Source organism: Scyliorhinus torazame, chromosome 13 (genome assembly GCF_047496885.1).
Source record: "Scyliorhinus torazame isolate Kashiwa2021f chromosome 13, sScyTor2.1, whole genome shotgun sequence".
Lineage (NCBI taxonomy): Eukaryota > Metazoa > Chordata > Chondrichthyes > Carcharhiniformes > Scyliorhinidae > Scyliorhinus > Scyliorhinus torazame.
Window position 1 is genome coordinate 81,581,952 of NC_092719.1, and position 17,012 is coordinate 81,598,963.

The 17,012-nt window shown below is 49.7% G+C and overlaps 1 protein-coding gene across 1 annotated transcript in view; it reads left to right on the forward strand.

The window, feature by feature from the left end:
- The window catches only part of plxnc1 (plexin C1), a 361,547-nt gene that overhangs the window by 17,398 nt on the left and 327,137 nt on the right, over positions 1–17,012 (forward strand). The window contains exon 2 of the mRNA XM_072471872.1: positions 12,211–12,351. Coding sequence (XP_072327973.1) covers positions 12,211–12,351 — 141 coding nt within the window. The remainder of the gene's footprint in view (positions 1–12,210; positions 12,352–17,012) is intronic.

The following is a 17,012-nucleotide window of genomic DNA, read 5'->3' on the forward strand; positions in this document are numbered from 1 at the left end:
CTGCATGAGCACGCAAATGTAGCTATTTAACAAGGGGCTGAGTTTTGTCATGTTACAGTCGCCTGGTCAGCTCTCAACAGTGGCTTAGAGGATAAACCAGAGCCATAACATTTTAAGTTTTAAGACGATGTGGAAAGATTCATTCGTTCGAGAAGTGATAATATATGATATAGAGCTTGGTTATTTTATAAACCAACTTTATTGAAAGAAAAGAAAACAAGACTTCTGGTGACGGTCACGGAGTAAGTGGTCGCATATTTGGCAGCTCCCTCTCGAGACGTTTTTGTTGGTCCATTTCTCCATTTGCTGGCCAAGTGTTTTGGTGAAAAAAGGTGTAGAGATGATTGAGGAAGGTTAAACTTCACTGGTGGCGCTGGTGGATGGATTCACGGACCAGAAGTGGGACGAGAAGAAAGGAACTGTTGAAGCAAGAAATTCTTTGTGCGCCATAGGTGAAGATGGCGGAGGATAAAGGGTCGGCCTTGCCTGCCCAGTGGTCAACGGAGCAGCTGGTGGACTTCTTAAATGAGAAGTTCAGCCAGCAGAGGAGGGAAGTCCAAGAGGACCTGGCCAAGGTGATGGAACCGCTAAAAGTGGGGATTGATCGGGTGGAGCAAAGGCTAAAGTCCCAGGCTATTCGGACAGAAGAGGAGGTGGTGGGGGAGCACAAGGAGCAGCTTACCTCGTTGGCGGCCGACATCGGGATAATGTGGGAGACCCAGAAGCGGCTAAAGGAAAAGGTGGAGGATCTGGAGAACCACTCCCAGAGACAAAACTTAAGAATTGTAGGGATGCCAGAGGGCATCGGGGGAGTGGACGTTGGCTCATATATAGCCAAGATGCTGGAGCAGTTGATGGGGAGGGGGCCTTCGACCGGCACCTGGAGGTCGACTGGGAGCATAAGCGCTGATGAGGAAGCCGCAGGTGAACGAGCCGCCGAGGGCTAGGCAGACGAAGAGGTGCACCTGGGAAGGTAATGCGCTCTGGGTGAACTATGACCTGGACTCTGAACTGGCGAAGAGGAGAGCGAAGAGAAAGCTGCCCTCTTCAAGAAGGGATGAAGTTTGGGATGCTGTCCCCAGCCTGCCTCTGGGTGATTTACAATGGTCTTGAGCCTGATTTGGGGACACCTGAGGAGGCAATGGAGTTTTTAAGAGACAATTGACTGGCAGAGAGGGAGGAACTGCGGAGGAAGTGTGAAAAGATTTTGGTTCTCTTTATCTTTTTCGTTGTTATTGTCTTTTGTTTGTTGGTGATGGAAGAACCTCTCTTCGGTAAGTTGGGTTCTGTGGTGGGATGTTTGGGGAACGTGGAGGGTGAGTGTACCTTTTTCTTATTCCATTGTTGTTTTTGTTATGGAGGTGTATGGGCTGGGGGGGGAGGGGAATCAGTGGGGTGTAGGAGGTTTAGGCACCTTGGGCGAGGGCTGCCAGGCTAGCTGGGCAGGCAAGTTAAAGAGAGTGCAGTGAGGGGGTGATCAGGTGGTTAGTGTAGCAGAGGGGGATGGGATTGTTGTTTTGCGTGGCGGGGGAGGCGGGGCTGCTCACAAAAGGTGTGGCTGCTGTGGCGCAGCAAGAAAGGAGGTGGTGACGGTGGGCATCCGGGGGTGGGCCTGGAGGGTCACGTGACACAGGCCGGGGGCCGGCCCAAGAAGGGATATGGTTGATCAGCAGCAGGGGGGGGGGCAGCCGGGTGTCCCCTGACCAGGCTAGTCACATGGAATATGAGAGGGCTGAATTGGCCAGTCAAACGGTCACGTGTGTTTGTGCACCTGAGGAGCTGAAAGGCAGACGTGGTCTTTTTGCAAGAAATGCACTTGACGGTCGGAGACTAGGCTAAGGAAAGGGTGGGGAGGGCAATTCTTTCATTCGGGATTAGAGATGAAGACGTACGGGGTGGCGGTGCTGATAAACAAACGGGTGCCGTTTGAGATGGGGAATATTGTGGCAGATTCGGGACGAAGGTTCGCAATGGTGAGTGGGAAGCTGGAGGGGATGCCAGTGGTTTTGGTGAATGTCTATGCCCCAAACTGGGACGATGTTGAGTTCTTGAGGTGGGTACTGAGGAAGATCTCCGACCTGGACTCTCACCGGTTGATCATGGGAGGGGATTTTAACACTGATTGAACCAGGTTTGGACCAGTCATGTCCGAGGTCAGGGAGGGTGTCGGCAGTGGCGAAGGAGCTGAAGGGGTTCATTGGAGCGCATGGGGGGTGGTGGACAAGACACTGCTGGCGGGGGTGGTCAACTCTGGGTACTCGGCGATTGTGGTTTCAGACCATGCGCCAAACTGGGTGGACCGAAGGGTCCAGCGCCCGCAGTGGAGACTGGACGTAGTGCTGTTAGCGGATGAGGAGGTGTGCGAGTGGGCAACGGCCGCCACCTGTGGATATGTGGAACTGAATGATACGGGTGAGGTTTCGGTCACCACGCTATGGGAGGCGCTCAGCGGGGAGTTCATATCGATCCGGGCACATAGAGAAAAGGTGGAACGAGCAGAGGTGGCAAGGCTGGTGGACGAGATTCTGCGGGTGGAAAGGTACTCAGAGATTGTTGAAAAAGAGGCAGAAGCTGCAGATGGAGTTTGGGTTGGTGTCCACGGGGAAGGCAGTAGGGCAGTTGCGATGGGGCAGCGTGCGAGTACGGGAGAAGGTGAGTAGGATGCTGGCCCACCAACATACGAAGCAGGAAGGATGAAGGACGGGAGGGAAAGAGTGGTACTGGACCCCGTGTGGATGAATGGGTTTTTTGAGGAGGTTTATAAGAGGCTGTATGGATCGGAGCCCCCAGTCGGGGATGGAGTGCAGTGATTCTTAGACTGGTCGGAGTTCCCCAAGGTGGAGGAGCATCTGGTGGAGGGACTGGTAGAGGTGATGGTGGGTATGTGGACGATGCCGGCAGGGAAGGCCCCAGGCCCAGATGGGTTCCCTGTAGAATTCTATAACAATTTTTCTGGGGATCTGGGGCCCCTGCTGGTAAGAGCATATAATGAGGCGAGGGATATGGGGGAGCTCCCCCCTGATCCCTTATCACAGGCTTCCATATCCCTAATATTGAAGAAGGATAAAGACCTGGAGCACCACTGATAGGACCAGTGTGGGTCCTATCGCCCGATATCATTGCTAAATGTGGACCCCAAATTGCTGGCAAAGATCTTGGCCTCGCGAATTGAAAACAGTGTGCCGGGGGTGATAGGGGAAGACCCGGCGGGGTTTGTAAAGGGGAGGCATCTGGCGGTGAACGTTAGGTGATTACTGAATGTGATAATGATGCCCCCGGAAGGACAGGGTGTGGAGGTGGCGGTTGCAATGGATGCAGAGAAAGCGTTCAATCGGGTGGAGTGGCAGTACTTGTGGGAAGTGTTCTGGTTCGGGCAGGGGTTTGTGGATTCGGTCCGATTGTGGGGCGCTGATTGAGAGTATGGGCAAATCGGGTGAGCTCAGGGTACATCGGGCTATACCGTGGGACAAGGCAGGGATGCCCACTCTCCCCGTTGCTTTTTGCCGTGGCAATAGAGCCAGTGGCAATGGCGCTTAGAACGTCAAGGAGTTGGAGAGCGATGGGGGGGGGGGGGGGTACGGTGTGGAGCACAGGGTTTCGCTATATGCGGTTGACCTGTTGCCGTATATCTCAGACCCACTGGGAGGCAATGGGGGGGAATTATGAATATTCGAGAGGAGTTTGGCCGGTTTTTCGGATACAAGCTAAACGTGGGGAAGAGTGAGGTCTTCCTGGTCGAGGCCTGGAGAGGAGGTTGGGCGTGCTGCCATTTAAGGTGGGGGTGAGCTTCAGGTATTTAGGCATCTCAAAGTCCCTCCACTCCAGGTGGCACAGGGACGGGAACACCTGCACAAATTGAATCTGGTGCAGTTGGTGGAGCAGATGATGGGGGATTTTAAGAGGTGGGATGTGCTCCCGCTGTCACTGGCTGGGTGGATGCAGACGGTGAAAATTATGGTGCTCGCGAGGCTTTTATATGTTTTTTAGAAGCTCCCGATCTTGATCCCCAAATCATTTTTTAGGAAAGGTAATGTTCTGATCTCGGGATTTATGTGGGCGGGGAAATCCCCACGGGTAAAGAAGGTGCTGTTAGAACGGAGTTGCAGGGGTGGTGCACCTGCCAAACATAATGAATTGCCATTGCTAAGGTAAGGAGGTGGGAAGTGGGGGAGGGGTTGGCGTGGGAGAGGATGGAGGTGGCCTCTTGCAGGGGTATGAGTTTAGAGGCATTTGATGGTACTTCTGCCGTTCTTGCCGGCCATGTACTGCACAAGCCCAGTGGTGGTGGCGCTGCGGGTGAGGGGACAGTGGCGGCAGCATTTGAGGCTGGAAGCTGCCTCGGTGTGGGCAACAATTTGCGGGAATCATAGATTTGCACCTGGGGGGAGTTGGTTGCGAGGTTTCAAAGGTGGCAATGGGCAAGGATCAAGCGGTTTAGGGACCTTATTGTGGAGGGTAGCTTTTTGTGTTTCGAGGAATCGGAGGAGGAATATGAGCTGCCCAGTGGGAACAGGTTCCGATACTTACAGGTACAGGACTATGTGAGGAAGTCGGTGCCGTCCTTTCCCGATCCGCCACCCCCGGGACTATAGGATAAGGTGGTATCAAAGGCAGGATTGGGTGAGGGTAAGGTATCCGAGATTTACAAGGGGTTAATGGACTGGGAGGGAGACCCGATCGGATAAGTCAAGCATAAGTGGGAGGAGGAATTGGGGGAGGGGAAATGGAGGCTGGGCTGTGGGAGGAGGATCTGAGGAGGTTTAATGCATCTTTGTCATGCGCAGGGCTTAGCCGTAACCAGTTTAAGGTCGAGGAAGAAGTCTTACAACACCAGGTTAAAGTCCAACAGGTTTGTTTTGAATCACTAGCTTTCGGAGCGCAGCTCCTTCCTCCGGTGATTCCTCCGAAAACTAGTGATTCGAAACAAACCTGTTGGACTTTAACCTGGTGTTGTAAGACTTCTTACTGTGCCCACCCCATCTCCACATCATCACACGACGCATATGACGGTGGCAAGGATGAGCAGGTTCTTTGAGGGGTTGGAGCACAGGTATGGGCGGTGTGCGGGGAGTCCCGCGAACCATGTTCACATGTTTTAGGCATGTCCGAAACTGAAGGGGTTCTGGCAGGGGTTTGTGGACGTAGATGTCCGAGGTGCTGAAGGTGAAGGTGGCCCCGAGTCCAGAAGTGGCGATATTTGGTGTGTCGGAAGATCCGGGAGTCCAGGGGACGAGAGAGGCTGACACTTTGGCCTTTGCCTCCCTGGTAGTCCGGAGATGGATTTTGCTGGAGTGGAGGGACTCTGAGCCACCGAAGCCGGGGCTGTGGGTGAGCGACCTGGCGGAATTCTTAACGTTGCAGAAAAATAAGTTTGCCCGGAGATGGAAGCCATTCATCGACTTTTCCAAGGGAAATTGAGGTGTCAGCAGGGGGGTGGGATAAAGGGGTTAAAATGGAGAGGCAGGACGGGAGTAGGGGAATGGCGGGGAGGTTGGAACATTTGAGTAGTTATTTATTTACTACTGAGATTTCTGTTTGTTCTTACTCTTGTGTTGGTTTGTGTTTAGTGTTTATACAAATGCCTTAATAAAAAATATTTTAAAAAACAAGAAAAGAAAGCAATATTCAACTTCTAAACTTCAACCGTAGGGGGCACGATGGCGCAGTGGTTAGCACTGCTGCCTATAGCGCTGAGGTCCTGGGTTCGATCCTGGCCCCAGGTCACTGTCTGTGTGGAGTTTGCACATTAGGTGGATTGGCCAGCCTAAATTGCCCCTTAATTGGAAAAAATAATTGGGTACTCTAATTTTATTGTTAAAAACTTCAACCGTAACAATACACGCACTTTCTTAACCATAACCGTAACTAGTTCCCATTAAACAATACTGTAACAGAACAGGCAGCTCTCATGCCACTGTCACAGGCAGATAAAGGCAATATTTGCATTTACGAAGCAATTCTTCTTCTGGTAGGGACATTAGTTCTGAACACTCTTTCCAAAGCTTGCCTCGGTGGCAACTTTCATGACCTTCTTGGTCGATTTTCAAAGCCTTCTCCTGTACCTGCTCGAAACAGCATTCTTTCTCTCTCTCTTTTCCTCTCTCTCTCTCTCTCTCAGCTCCGCCAACTCCTGTTTATACAAAAGAACAGAGCCATATTATTGATATGCAACTAACCTCCCATTGACGGGCAAAGAGGCCAAAAGGCTCTGAAATGGGATAATAGCTGGTCAGATAGGAGTGTCCCAAAGAACAATGGGCAGAATTATGCGTTCTGCGACTGAAGTGCCGGCGGCAACAAGAGAATCCGCGAGTGGTTCATGACAGGGAAATCGACGCAAACCCTTTACCGATTCTGGTACCGGTGAGGGGCTAGCATAACGCCACGTGAACCACCCGTGGATTGCTTGGAGAATGGCCGGGTCCCGGGTCACGCATGCGCAGGGCTGATGGCCTGCACCAGATGCGCCGAATAACATGACGCCAGTCGTGCTGGAACCCTAACCTGTCCACCCTGCCGGCCACCCCCCACCAGTTCCCCCAGCCTTAGCAGAAGCCCCCTGGCCAGCAGTATGGATCCCAGACAGGTGTAGCAGTGCTGGACACAGTCCGCAGTCGACACACTGTGATCCCGACCGCTGGGACCAGTCGTGGCCCCTGCCGTCGGGAACTCTGACCATTGGGGCGGAGCATCATGGGTGGGCCGGCTGATGATGTGCGAACAGCCTTGCGACTGCACACGGCACGCGACCCGAAGGTGCCAGTTTGGAGGGGGCAAACCGGCGTCAAACTGGCACCTGCCCTGATTTCGGCGTCTGAATCCATTCTCCGCCCAATCGCCGATCCTGATTTCGCCGTCGGGCTACGGAGATTCCAGCCCAATGAATCTAGGGCATCCTGTATATTCCCACTAACCAATTTAAGTCTGACTGGGACAATGTAACTTGGGAAGGTGCGGACGTAACCCTCTGTCTCTGAGCTAGCAGGTTTTCTCTCCCCTTAGTTTGTTTATCCTCTAAATTGCCTGCTACATTGGGGTCTCATTTCTGTACTCAATTTCCGAATATCTCACTCGTGTGACACTAATGTGCTTCATATTTCTTCACCTTCACCATGTATCTGGCCCATGCGTCGCCTCCATAAGCCTCCGCCTTTTCTTCACCCTTGCATTTCTTGGCTTCCATTCCCGTCTTGAGGGCTATCTTTGCTCCACCTCGCCACTTTCCCACAATATTCAGCACGCTTTTCTTCCTGTCGCTCTGGGCCTCAGTACGTTTCTCCTGGCCAGCATCTGCACCCTTCTTGCCTCCATTGTCTATATCCCCACCGCTTGCCGTGACTCCCCCTTCGTTCCTCAGCTCCTCCTCTTTCATCTTCTTGAAAAGTGCCGTGAAGCAGCCATCGTTGATGAAGGTGTTCGCCCCTTCGCTTTCCGTGCCGCCGCTGCCCGCCTCACTCATTCGGAACTTCCAGAAATTTTCCAGCCCTCCGTGGTGTGCTAAAGTGTGAAGGAGATGCTTTAAGCCAAAGTAGCTCAGCACTCCATTGTTTGAAGAGGCATCACCTGTGACGATGGGCCGAAGGGCCTATTGCTGTGCTGTAAAATCTTTCAGTTGCTCATTGTCAATGACTGGAAGCTGTTTGGCCAGTGTGAATGACGTTTGTTGTGAACCCTTGACTTGGCCTTCATTGATGGTATGCTAGATACGATGCAGCTGTGCCCCCTTCGCTGTTGCCTTCATGGAAGTCTGCATTCCTATCTTATACTCCGTTGATGTTGCAACTTTGATGTGAAGCGAGTTGAGTTATGTCCAGTCCTTTTACAGCACTGAAGGAAAGGATTGGCTTTCAGTTACTTTCTGGACAATGAGGTCTCTCATCTTTGAAACTGACCTGGATCCTTTCTACTGTAGCGGCACCAACAAGTGATAGTGCATTCCAAGAAATGACTCTATGCAGCATAGCGGTCCTCCAACACTGCCTCATACCCTTTCCGGACAGAACCGATCTTACTTTCGTTTTTGCTGGACTCCATTGCTCGGAGACCTCAAAATGGTGTTGCTGCACCTCCACATAGCCCCTGGGTTCCTTTCCATTTTGCAACAGGAATCTCTGTGATTCCTGTCTGCAAGCCACTGAACAAAAACAGAAACCGTCATATGGGCCAGAATTTTACTCTTCTCCCTGGCGGGTTCTGAGGTGGGGGGGGGGGGGGCAATGTAATATTGCATGAATGTGATTCACTCCGGGGTCCTGCCTGGCACGATCCAGGTGCAATACCACGATAGGGTGGACAGGGCCTCAGACAGAAAGCCTGCTGATGTGTCTGTTAATGCTTTTTTTAAATTAGCCACATAAGACATTTCAGGGCCTTTTCCTACCCAGGCTCAATTTTTAGTTTGGCTGGCGCTGGTTCAAACAGGGTGCCAAATAGTGAAAGTGAACAATCTTGATCTCGGGTGGGAAAGCCTCTTCAGATTTGTGACGCCCTCTCCTCAACGACCTCGGAGCACTAGGTGCTGAGCGCTCGCAATCCTGAAAATTCAAGCCATGGTTCCCCATTGCAATGAGAGCTGAGGACAGCAGCCACAAGCCACACCACTCCCAACTTCTGACTCTTTGTGCAAACCATCCCTAATGTGCCACATTAACAAGCCCCCCACCCTGCCAGTTCCGGAGTCTGCGTGCATCCCCTTCCAGTAAACCAGGGTTTTTCAAAGTGTAGATCGTGACCCACGGGTAGAAATTTAAAGTACCCAATTATTTTTTTCCAATTAAGGGGCAATTTAACATGGCCAATCTACCTAACCTGCACATCTTTGGGTTGTGGGGGTGAAACCCACACGGGGAGAATATACAAACTCTGCACAGACAGTGACCCAGGGCCGGGATTGAACCCGGGGCAGCAGTGCTAACCACTGCACTACCGTCTTGCCAGGTCTCAAGGGAACCTACATTTTGTTTCTTCATACCCTGTTTGAATGTCTGAACTGCCTGCTCAGCCAGAGTGTTTACGGACGGGGTGTATGGGGCGGTTCTGAGTGGTGAAAGCGCCTGAAATCCCTCGCTGGTTTAGGGAGTTCTATTGTCTGCAACAAGCACCTCTGGAATCCCATGAGTCTGAAGGAGTGGTGCAATTTCTTCAGGGTGATTCGCAATGTGGTGGAAAACATTCAGTGCACGTCCACCCACTTTGAGTGGGTGTCTACAAGGAGCAGAAACATTGACCTCATGAAGGGCCTGGCGAATTTGGCATACAAGTGCAGCCAGGGGCATCCCGGCCACTACCAACAGTGGAGCGAAGCTGACTGAGAGAGCTTCTGATATTCCTGGCAAGCCACACATTGCCACCACACGTAGCTCCGTGTGCCATCGTCATCTCGGAAACGCCGGGCGTCCAATTTGCAAATCTTCTAAGATTGTGTACCGACCTGGCCACGTGATGACCATGCCAGCTCCCACATTAGGATGCCGTCTTCCACACTGAGCCCCTGCTGTTTTGCAAGATAGGCCCGCAGTTCCTCTGGGGGTTTTCCTTCAAGCATGACATAAGACGTAGTTAGCAATTTCGCCAACTTGGGGTCGCTTTGAGTCCGCATGCAGATTTGTGCGGCCGTCATAGGTAGAGTGTCCATGAAGTTTAATGTCAATACAACCTTGCCCATTACTATGGGGACGGGGCACTTACGGACAGTGGGAGTCAGCTGAGGGCATCCACGTGTGTGATCTGTGTTCCTGGACGATGTTTGAAAATGTACTCATAAGCCGCCAATAGCAGTGCCCATCATTGGATTCTGGCCAAAGCTCCATAGAATAGAATCCTACAGTGCAGAAGGAAGGCATTCGGTCAATCGAGTCTGCACCAACCCTCTAAAAGAGTACCCCACATAGACTCAATCCCCTGCCCCATCCCTGCAACTCTACCTAACCTGCACATCTTTGGGCAGCGGGAGGAAACCGGAGAACCCATAGAAAATCCACACAGACACGGAGAGAACGTACAAACTCCACACAGATATTCACCCAGGGCCGGAATTGAACCCGGGTCCTTGGCGCTGTGAGGCAGCAATGCTAACCACTGTACCACCATACCGCCCACAGCTATTGTGATATCATCTTGTCATCCGTAAAGAGGCAAGTAAGGGCTTATGGATGATCACCGTGAAATGACGCCCATAGTCATGCTGATGGAATTTCTTTACTGTTTATATCAAGGCCAGTCCTTCCTTCTCAATTTGCACATAACAGCGCATGGCGTTAGCCAGGGTTCTGGATACATAAGCCATTCGACCTATCGTCCTACCGGTCGGCCAACACTGGCTGATTCCAGAGTCATATGTGAGAACGAGTAGTTTTGACCAATTGTAATGTATCAATGGTTTGGATGACAACAACGGCCTCTTCATTCTGACGAATGGTTCCACTTGCGGTGCCTCCCATGCCCATTTCTGGTACTTATTTAATAGTGTGTGCATGGGCTCCAACAAGGTTGCCAGGTTCGGGATTAACTTCCCATAATAATTAATGCGCCCAAAAATTACCTCAGCTTTGTCGCATTCTCAAGTGTTAGGGCTCCCCTGGGAGACCCGTCCTTTTCCTCCACCGGGTGCAACCCATCCTTATCACCATAGTATCCAAGATACATGACCTCTATCACCTGGAAGATGCACTTGTCCCTCTTCAGGCAGACACCCAGAGGTTCATCTGACCATATTGAACCTGTACCTCTGCGTAATTACCGACATCTTGGGGTTGTAATGATTCGCGACAAGTTCCATGATTTTCGTAAAAGATCTCAAGTCCAGAGCTGGGATTGTTGAGGCCCTTGTTACGTGAATATCGGGGCTCCACAGGTGATCAGGCGTATTACCTTCTGTTGGTTGTCTCCAACAATATAATTTTCCTGGATGAAATACCGCATCCATGTAGTATACTGGGTCCAGTCTTAATCACCTGCATCAAAGCCCTCTAGCCTTCCAAAAATCAGCATTTTCAAAATCTCTTAGACCTTGCGCCTGTACTAGTGTATTCCCGTCCGGTCAGGATGCGCAGCATCATAACCACTGTTTTCCTCATTTGCAGTATAAAATCTAAGAGGCCGGAGATGGTAAATTAAACAACGTTTCATAGGACAACGCGGCTTACAGCTCAAAAGTCCAAAAGGCCTCCTCCACGAGAAGGGGTACTCGTATTCCACTTGGGCCCCATGGGAGATCAAATCGAGGTGTCCCCGTGGGTCTTGTAAGGGTTGCTATATTTTTCCATCTATTCCTAACCTTTCAATTAAGCAAATCCACACACACTGGTCAAATGGCACTTATTATTACAGTTAACACTAGGTGGCTTACAGATTTATACGCACAGTCCTTGAAGAGAAGCTTTCAGAAATCAGCCTGAGAAACACGCCTTTCCTCAGAACCCAGGGCAGAACTCAAAAATGAAACTAAAAACAAGAGACACCAGGCAGGGCTGAAAACGAAACCAAAAAAAAGACAACGCCCCTCCCATGAGTGATATTACAGCCTGCCTGCCTAGCTGTTGACCCCTGAACCACAGTTTTAGCAGACATATAATCTGGATACCTTAACCTTGATTCTTTTAATAACCTGACTGCAACAGACACATAATAATATTTTATATTTTTCTAGAATTCCTACATCCATCATGTAACACACACGCACTCATCCTAACCCATACAAACACACTCACTTCTCTCCAAGACTCAAAACCTCCCCCCCTCCCACTTTCCCGAGGCCTGAATTCCAACCATCCTCGCTACTTTCCTGAGGCCCCATCATCTGCAGGCCACACACAGCCTCTCCTCTCCACTGCCGCCACCATTCCGCTTCTGGTTCCAGGCACAGTGGTTAGCACTGCTGCCTCACGGCGCCGAGGTCCCAGGTTCGATTCCGGCTCGGGGTCACGGTCCGTGTGGAGTTTGCACATTCTCCCCGTGTCTGCGTGGGTTTCGCCCTCACAACCCAAAGATGCTCAGGGTAGGTGGATTGGCCACGCTAAATTGCCCCTTAATTGGAAAAAATGAATTGGGTACTCTGAAATTTAGAAAAAACAATAACCCTGACTTTCACTTCTTTGCGAACTTTCTTTGACATTTCAAATGTGTTTGATCAAAATGAAGTGTGAATACTCCGAGCATTAATTTTAGCCTTATTGTCTTTTTTCAATATATTTTTATCACCAACCAATCAAGACAATGGCAATCAATCAAGACTTAGCTCCAATCCGCAACACAACAGTGTTTGAACACCCTGGACTGCTGTCTGTGACGGCCAGGATTGTACACGACTGGATTGTTCTATTTCTTGGGACAGAAGATGGACAATTAATTAAGGTCAGAATCAATAAACTATAGATAAATTAAATTTATGTTCAAAATGATGTATAACCAACTGGAAACCATTGTCTTCTACTTTCTGTTAAAGGAACCATGCACATAAAAATCTGTTAATTCAATTGATCCACTGTTCTGACAGGGGGATCGTTTTTCTTTTTCAGATGTCAATGAATAATTTCACTTAGAGATAATTTGGTGAGCTCATGATATAGATGGTAAGAGAGTCAGAGCAACAGGGATGATACATGACTTGGATTTGATGTGTTGTGTTTGAAAATATTTGTGGTTCCCCCACCAGTGAGTCCACAAACAATTTGAAAGGCTGGAGACACCTTCATCCCAGCATTCCTCACAGGAATGGCCCTTGTGGAGTAGATCTCAGGCAATCGCAGGCATATATGGTGAAATTTAATGTTGGTAATGAGGTCTCACCTGCCAGCTGGAGAACCAACGAGAGCCCCAAGCTGCCTCCATTCGGGAAGGCCCATTGGAAATAGGTGGTCATCAGGAACTGAAATGGCCTTTTTGGAAACCTCATCACACGAGAGCTGCTGGCCAATCAGATGCCATTGGCTCAGCATTGTACTCAGTGTCTCCGAGAGCAATGTTAACTGAATTGCTCATTGCTCCCCAGAGGCAATCGTGGGACCATAAAACATAGGAGCAGGATTAGGCCACTCGGCCCATCGAGTCTGCTCCACCATTCAATCATGGCTGATATTTTTCTCATCCCCATTCTCCTGCCTTCTCCCTATAACCCTTGATCCCCTTATTAATCAAGAACCTATCTATCTCTGTCTTAAAGACACTCAGTGATTTGGCCTCACAGCCTGCTGCGGCAAAGAGTTCCATAGATTCACCACCCTCTGGCTGAAGAAATTCCTCCTCAACCCTGTTTAAAAGGAATGTCCCTTTGGTTGTCTGAGGTTGTGCCCTCTGGTTCTAGTTGTTCCTACTAGTGGAAACATCTGCTCCACGTCCATCTATCCAGGCCTCGTAGTATCCTATAAGTTTCAATAAGACCCCCCCTCATCCTTCTAAACTCCAATGAGCACAAACCCAGAGACCTCTACCGTTCCTCATGTGACAGGCTCTTCATTTCTGGAATCATTCTTGTAAACCTTCTCTGGACCCTTTCCAAGGCCAACACATTCTTCCTTGGATAGGGAGCCCAAAACTGCTCACAATACTCCAAATGGGGTCTGACCAGAGCCTTGTACAGCCTCAGAAGTACATCCCTGCTCTTGTATTCTAGCCCTCTCACCATGAATGCTAACATTGCATTTCCTAAGCATTTCCCCATTTAGAAAATAGTCTATGCCTCCATTCCTCCTTCCAAAGTGCATAACCTCAGACTTTTCAAAATTGTATTCTATCTGCCACTTCTTTGCCCATTCTCCTAGCCTGTCCAAGACCTTCTGCAGCCCCTTTGCTTCCTCAATACTCCTATCCCTCTGCATATCTTTGTATCATCTGCAAACCTAGCAAAAGTGCCTTCAGTTCCTTCCTCCAGATAATTAATGTATATTGTGAAAAATTGTGGTCCCAGCACCGACCCCTGAGGCACACCACTAGTCACCGACTGCAATCCTGAAAAAGACCCTTTTATCCCCGCTCTCTGCCTTCTGCCAGTCAGCCAATGCTCTATCCATGCCAGGATCATACCCTTAGCACCATGGGCTCTTAACTTATTTAATAATCTCCTATGCGGCACCTTGTCAAAGTCCTTCTGGAAATCTAAATAAATCACATCCGCTGATTCTTCTTTGTCTAACTTGCTTGTTACTTCCTCAAAGAACTCTAACAGATTTGTCAGACATGACCTCTCTTTGACAAAGCCATGCTGACTCAGTCCTATTTTATCATGCACTTCCAATTACTCCACAATCTTATCTTTAATAATGGACTCTAAAATCTTACCAATGACTGAAGTCAGGCTAACCGACCCATCTCCTGCCTCCCTCCCTTCTTAAACAGGGGTGTTACATCAGCCACTTTCCAGTCCTCTGGGACCCTTCCAGCCTCTAGTGATTCCTGAAAGATCACCACCAATGCCTCCACAAGCTCCTCAGCCATCTCTTTTAGAACCCTGGGCTGTAGTCCATCCAGTCCAGGTCATTTATCCACCTTCAGACCTTTCAGTTTTCCCAGAACCTTCTCCTTAGCGATGGCCACTACACTCACCTCTGCCCCCAGCTCTCTTGAAGTTCTGGTATCCCCATGTTGTCTTCCTCCATGAAGATTGATGCAAAGTAACTATTCAGTTCCTCTGCCATTTCTTTGTTTCCTATTACTGCTTCTCCAGCCTCATTTTCCAGTGGTCCAATGTCTATTCTTGCCTCTCTCTTACCTTTTATATATTGGAAAAAAAATTCTTCCTATCTTCTTTATATTACAAGATTGTTCACACTCCTATTTCATCTTCTCCCCCCTTATTGCTTTTTTTAGTTGTCCTCTGCTTGTTTTTAAAGGCTTCCCAATCCTCCGGCATCCCACTAATTCTTGCCACTTTGTACGCTTTTTCTTTTTCTTTTATGCTGCCCTTGACTTCCGTCGTCAGCCATGGATACCTCGGCCTACCCTTAGCATGTTTCCTCCTCCTTGGAATTAATTTCTGTTTTACCTCCCAAATAACCCCCAAAACTCTTCCCATTACTGTGCCACTGTCATCCCTGCTAGGCTGCCCTTCCAATCAACTCTGGCCAGCTCCTCCCTCATGTCTTTGTAGTTACCCTTATTTAAGTGTAATACTGTTACATCTGATTGCAGCTTCTTCCTCTCAAACTGCAGGGTAAATTCTATCATATTGAGGTCACTGTCCCCAAAGGGTTCCTTCACCTTAAGTTCCCTAACCAAGTCTGCCTCATTACACATCACCAAATCCAGAATTACCTGATATCTAACAGGCTCTGTCACAAGCTGCACCAAAAAAAACATCTCTTAGACATTCCACAATTTCTTTTCTTGTGATCAACCATAAGCCTAAGTTACCTAGTCTACCTGCATATTGAAGTCCCCCATGATTATTGTAAATTTGACTTTTTTATATACCTTTTCTATATCCTGATTTATTTTCTGCCCCACATCCTGACTACTGCTAGGGGGCCTGTACATAACTCCCATCAGGGTCTTTTTAACTTTGCGATTCTTCAACTCTACCCACAGAGATCCTATGCCTTCTGATTCTGTGTTGCATCTTGCTATCAATTTAACTTCATTCCTTACTAACAATGCAACTCCGCCCCCTTTGCCCATCTGCCTGTCCTTTCGATAGGACACATATCCAGACTGCAGGTGTTGGGGGGAGTGGTTCAGAAGTAAGGACTCAACGGCTCCTTTTCTTTCCAATGCCCGGTCCGTGATCAGGCACTGTGCCTTTAAATGAAGGATGCTCCCAGGTTTTCAGCATGGTGATGCCGCCAACTGCCACTCTTTAAATACCAGCAGTGGCAGTTTGGGGCCCATCAGTCGGCATTAATAACCCACTTTAATACCCGAGAGCCTTATCACTCCAAACTTATTCTGGAAAATGGTGGAAGATGCCAATCCTGCCCCCTCCCACCTGATTAAATGCCCTGCCACCAAATTCAGCGCCGGGTTAAAATCCGGCTATGATCTGTTATGCTCTGATAATTTAACAGATGGAAAATTAAGAGTTGTGGGTTGAGACCCCACAGGCGGGATTCTCATTCCCCGACGGCGATTTTGTAATCGGCGATAGGGCGGAGAATCCCTTCTTATAATGGAATCGGGGGTGGGGCCTGTTTTCGGATGCTCCATAACGGCGTCATCGAGAAGGCGCCTGAGGACGTCACATGAAGGCCTTCCCCCAATGCTTCGCCCCCGATGGGCCGACTTTGCGACCGCGTGGGGGACGTGTGGTCTCAGCGGGCAGGGACCCGGCGTGGCGGCTGTGGACTGTGTCCAGCGCCGCCACAGTTGGGCGGGAGCCATGCTGCTGGCCAAGGGGGCTTCGGCAAGGGCTGGGAGGACAGGTGGGTGGTGGCGACGGGGTGTCCAGGTGAGCACTATCTGGCAGGTCGGATCTGCGCACGGCCGGCGCCATGTTGCATGGCGTGACCGCTGCAGGTCGTTGCCGTGCACATGCGTGGCCACGGATCGAGCAATTCTCCGGCCGATTTTGTCGTGGAGGCCGGGCATTTTACGTGGCATGGCTTCTAGCCCCTCACCGGATCGGTGCTGGGGCGCCACCGTTTTTTTGACCTAAAACGTCAAGGGCCATCCAGACATAGCCTGGAAATCGGAGAATCCAGCCCCAGATCTCAGGATCACCCAGACAGCAACATTGTTCATCTCTGAGACAGTAGATTGTGTGTTCAAGCCCCACTAGAGACACATAATCCAGCCTGACATGCTCCTGCTGCTCAGGGAGTGCTGACTGTTGGGGATGCTGTATTGCATATGAAACATTAAAGCAAAGATCAGTCTGTCCTCTCAGGTAGACATAAAATATCCCAGGATGCTATTTCCAAGAAGAGCAATGAAGTTATCCTCAGTGTCCTGGCAAATATTGATCCTTCAAACAATATCAATAAAACAGATTAACTGGACATTGCTCTCAGTGGGAGTTTACTGCACACAAGTTGTACATTTGTCACAGTCATTCTAGTTCAGAAACTCCAATTCCTTGCCGATTG